The sequence below is a fragment of the Sinocyclocheilus anshuiensis genome, unplaced genomic scaffold (genome assembly GCF_001515605.1).
Source record: "Sinocyclocheilus anshuiensis isolate Anshui unplaced genomic scaffold, SAMN03320099.WGS_v1.1 scaffold1930, whole genome shotgun sequence".
NCBI classification, from domain to species: domain Eukaryota; kingdom Metazoa; phylum Chordata; class Actinopteri; order Cypriniformes; family Cyprinidae; genus Sinocyclocheilus; species Sinocyclocheilus anshuiensis.
Window position 1 is genome coordinate 138,513 of NW_015547726.1, and position 3,977 is coordinate 142,489.

Sequence of the window (3,977 nt, forward strand, 5' to 3'; positions counted from 1 at the left end):
CAAAGTAGTTTCGCTTTCACAACGAAACACAGCGCCTTCACGACATGGCGGCGGCAACAACAATACTACAGCGAGAATAAAAGTTACGCCTTCTTTCTTTGCGTGAACATTTGGGCGGCGTTATGCAAATCTTCCCACATCGTGACGTAGACATGTGGGGGCGTGTTAGATCGAGTCGTTTTAGGGAGGTGTGGTTGACTCTTAACTTTTATAAAGAATATCTCTTTGGATTTGAGACTTTAGTCTTTGCAACTTTACAGATCTTCTTTATGCACCAAGAGCTTGTAACACTCCAAAGAGAAAGGAAAAATTGAAATCGCATCATATGACCCCTTTAAGATAAAAGACACAGTTGTAGTTCTCCCTGTATCCCTTAAAGGATTTTTTCAGGTTCATATGAAGTTAAAGGGATAGTTCACCCAAAAATGACAATTCTGTCATTCTGTATGCTATGTTGGAAGTCAATGCTCCTTTTGTCCATACAGTGACTTCTTAGTGGGAGGGGGATGTGCTACATTGAGTTACAACAAACTCAGAATCTTATGAGATTTGTGAACGTCAATGGACGGGAAGACTATTAGTGAATACAGTCCTTGGAGCTTGATAGATGGGGTTTTTAAATGTTGTCATATGGAAAAAGAGAGAAAACTTTCCTCAGCTTAAAAAAAATGCATTCATTGACATTAACATTTTCTATGGATGTCTAGGCGGCAATGTTTATTTTTTTTAAAGGTTACATATTGATTTGATCATTATAGTCACATGTTAAAGACATGTGTAAGTGTTGAGGATATACTCTAAAAAGTACTGTAGCATTTATCCCAGTCCACTGACCTCCATTGTAAACACTACTGTAAACACAATTTTTTTGCTTGTTTTTATAAAGTGAGAGACAAGCCAAAGTAATTCTGTGGTAATTGACTGTATGCCACAGATGCTGTCTGCAGCTTGTACTAAACCTGGAATATTCTTTTAAGATATGTTCCCATGTGCCCTTTATATGTGGTTTGTGAATTACCATACATTGGCTGCAATGATAAACAAACCAACTTCTGAAGAACTTTTATTTTGGACAAAAAAAGTGACAGACTCTCTTCTGAAAAGAATGATGCAACAAGTGCTGCCTAATCCCAGAGTCTCCGATCTGTCTGACACACACAAACACACACATGAGCTCACTGCAAAAATGAATTATTTTTTTTCATCAAGAACTGCAACAGAGTCGAGTCCTTCCTCTGATAGAATCTAGTGTCCGAGCTTCTGAGAAGGAACTGTGGGTCACAGAAGCGGTGCTGGGTTGGGCTGTGTGTGGGCACAGTACGGTCGACCCAGTTCAGCTGCCCTATGCAGAGCGTGTTGCATCAGGCCGGAAAAATGCTCCACTCAGCCACCAGGGCACTAATTACAGAGGACCTATGCTGAGCTCGACAGGAAGGACGTCAAAGACCAAGCATGAGGATGGAGGGAACGAGGCAAGAGAGAGAAAAGGAGAGAGAGAAGGTAGAAAAAGCAGTGGAGTGAGGAAGAGGGCCCTTAACAGCTAACAAAGCTGTAAAAATAGAAGGGTGGGAGTTGAGACGCAGACAGGGTGTGAACATTTTCTGAGGCATTATATTTACCTTCGCATGTGCAATACGTAACCAGCCAACAATAGGTTTCAGAGATAATGAGTCTGGAACTGTAACAAATAACCTTCCTCTTCACACAACCAATCATGAGCTGCACATAGAACACTGTGTGGAACACAATCTGCCTATACAGATCTGCAGAAAAGATATTAGTAAGGTTTTGTTGCTTAAAATTGAATGAGATAAAGGAGCTGCTTTTTTAACCTTCATCCCGACTAAAAGGGCAGTCTGAGAGACAGAAGCATGTGACTTGTAAATAAAGACTTGTGGAAAGTCTGCCTCCTTGTGGCATGTGAACAATGATACTGCTTTAGACTCCTGCCAGGCAGTAAAAAAAAAAAAATCAAATGGTAAATCTTTACAATAAAATTCATTTTGTTAACTGTATTGGTATTTACTTTACAGTACAAAAAAAAAAAACGTTTATTCAGCAAGGATGCATTAAATTGATCAAAAGTGACTGCAAACATTTAAATTTTTAAAATACATTTCTATTTATTATTTTGAAATTTCCTAATAAAGGATCCCAGTAAAAAAAAAAAAATCCACAAAAATATTGAGCAGCACAAATGTTTTCAACTGATGATAAATTTTTCTTGACCAGCAAATCTGCATATTAGAGTGGCTTCTGAAGGATGATGTTATTGAAAATATAGTTTTGCCATTATGGGAATAAATTACATTTTAAAATATATTAAATTATAAAAGTCAGTTATCAAATTGTAATATTTCACAACATTACTGTTTTATTTTATTTTTTTACCAAATAAAATGCAGCCTTGGTGAGTATAAGAGACTTCTTTCAAAAACAAAATATTACTGGCCTCAAACTAGAGTATAAAAAGTATAAATAAATATAGTTCGTAGTATAAATCTAGGTTAATGTTAATTTCTAAATATACCAATACATCAACTTTTGTATAAATTAACACTAAATGTATTACAATGACTTGGCGATGAACAACTTTTTAAATTAACAATCGACATTCATAGAAGTATAAAATAATTGTAAGTTTATACCTAAAGCAATAATGCTAAACAACATTGTAAACAGTTACCAAATTGTAATACTAAATACAACCATTATATGGTTGAACAGCCGTGAACGAATCTAGACTTCTAGACAGAAACCGTAAAATGGTAAAAGGTGAGTTTCCCCACTTCATTTTTGACTAAAATACATTGTTATTACAAATAACTATATTAAAATGTATAAATGAATAGAAGTGTTAAAACTGCACAAAGGTATGATTGATTTAAAATAGCAAACCAAAAACTAGAAACATCACCAACTTGCTCTGATGTAACCAAGCCTAGCAAATAAAATTCATAGATCTGTTTATGAAATCTGTAAGCTATTTCAGACAGATATTAAAGTGGCTGAATAAGCTTGAAAATAAAAGTGGGGCAATTGTCAACTGAATCCGTGCATTGGGTACCATCATGTGCGATGCAGACGCAACGTAAACCTGTAACTCCAGTATGACATTGAAAGTTGATCTCCTACAAGAACCGAGAAAGAACTGTTTTTCAGTTCTTAGATGTAACCTTTTTATTATTTGTACATTCAGCACTTACAGGAGTAAACAAAAAATTAAAAGAAAACAAAATGTCAAAATGTCTTTATGCTAAAACAATTTTAAAAAAACTATTTAAAACCAAATGTGAAAAGGTTAAATATGCATCCCATTCTCCATGGCAACAGCAAAAGGGCGGTAAAAAGACAGAAAATAGGGGAACAACAAAAAAAAAAACCTTACAAGGAATGTGAGGAAAACAAGAGGAAAATGCAAAGTAGTGATCAGGACTTAAATCACACCAAAGCCTTTTAGAGCATCACTCTTTCAGTTCTGTGTTGACTACACTGAAGGAGAAAGAGGTCACCAAACCTGGAGGGTGTCTTGCAGTCCGACTCACTTATACCGGAAGTCCATTAACACTGTGGCAGAGAAATGAACACCAGGGGTCTTAAAGTCCAATCAAGAGACAACGAGACGAGTCTACATGGAGACACAGCACCACTGTGGTCCCAGTGTGTGTGATTGCACCCATGTGTCTTTACGCAGAGAGTGTGTGAATGTGTATGTTTTTATAAAGTCTGAGTTGGTCCTCAGGAAGGTAGGCATAGAGCTGTTACAGGACATACAGGAACAGGGGTCACAAAGTGGACAGTTCCAGACTTCCTTTAGCGTCGTCGTTCTCTGGGTGGAGGGTCGCTGCGGCTTCGTGACCTCCTGCTCCCGCTTGCACTGTTTACGCCAGGCCTACGGTAGCCCTCCTTCCGTTTATCCCCCTCTCGCTCCCTTTCTCGACCTCTGTCTCGGTCTCTCTCACCTTCCCCTCCGGCGG

The 3,977-nt window shown here is 37.6% G+C and overlaps 1 protein-coding gene across 1 annotated transcript in view; it reads right to left on the reverse strand.

Moving 5' to 3' along the window:
* Positions 1 to 3,382: 3,382 nt before the first annotated feature.
* Positions 3,383 to 3,977, reverse strand: part of LOC107704279 (apoptotic chromatin condensation inducer in the nucleus-like) — a gene marked incomplete at its 5' end in the record, with an annotated part of 2,889 nt that continues 2,294 nt past the window's right edge. The window contains one exon of the mRNA XM_016507161.1: positions 3,383 to 3,975. Within this exon, the coding sequence (XP_016362647.1) occupies positions 3,814 to 3,975 (162 nt within the window). The remainder of the gene's footprint in view (positions 3,976 to 3,977) is intronic.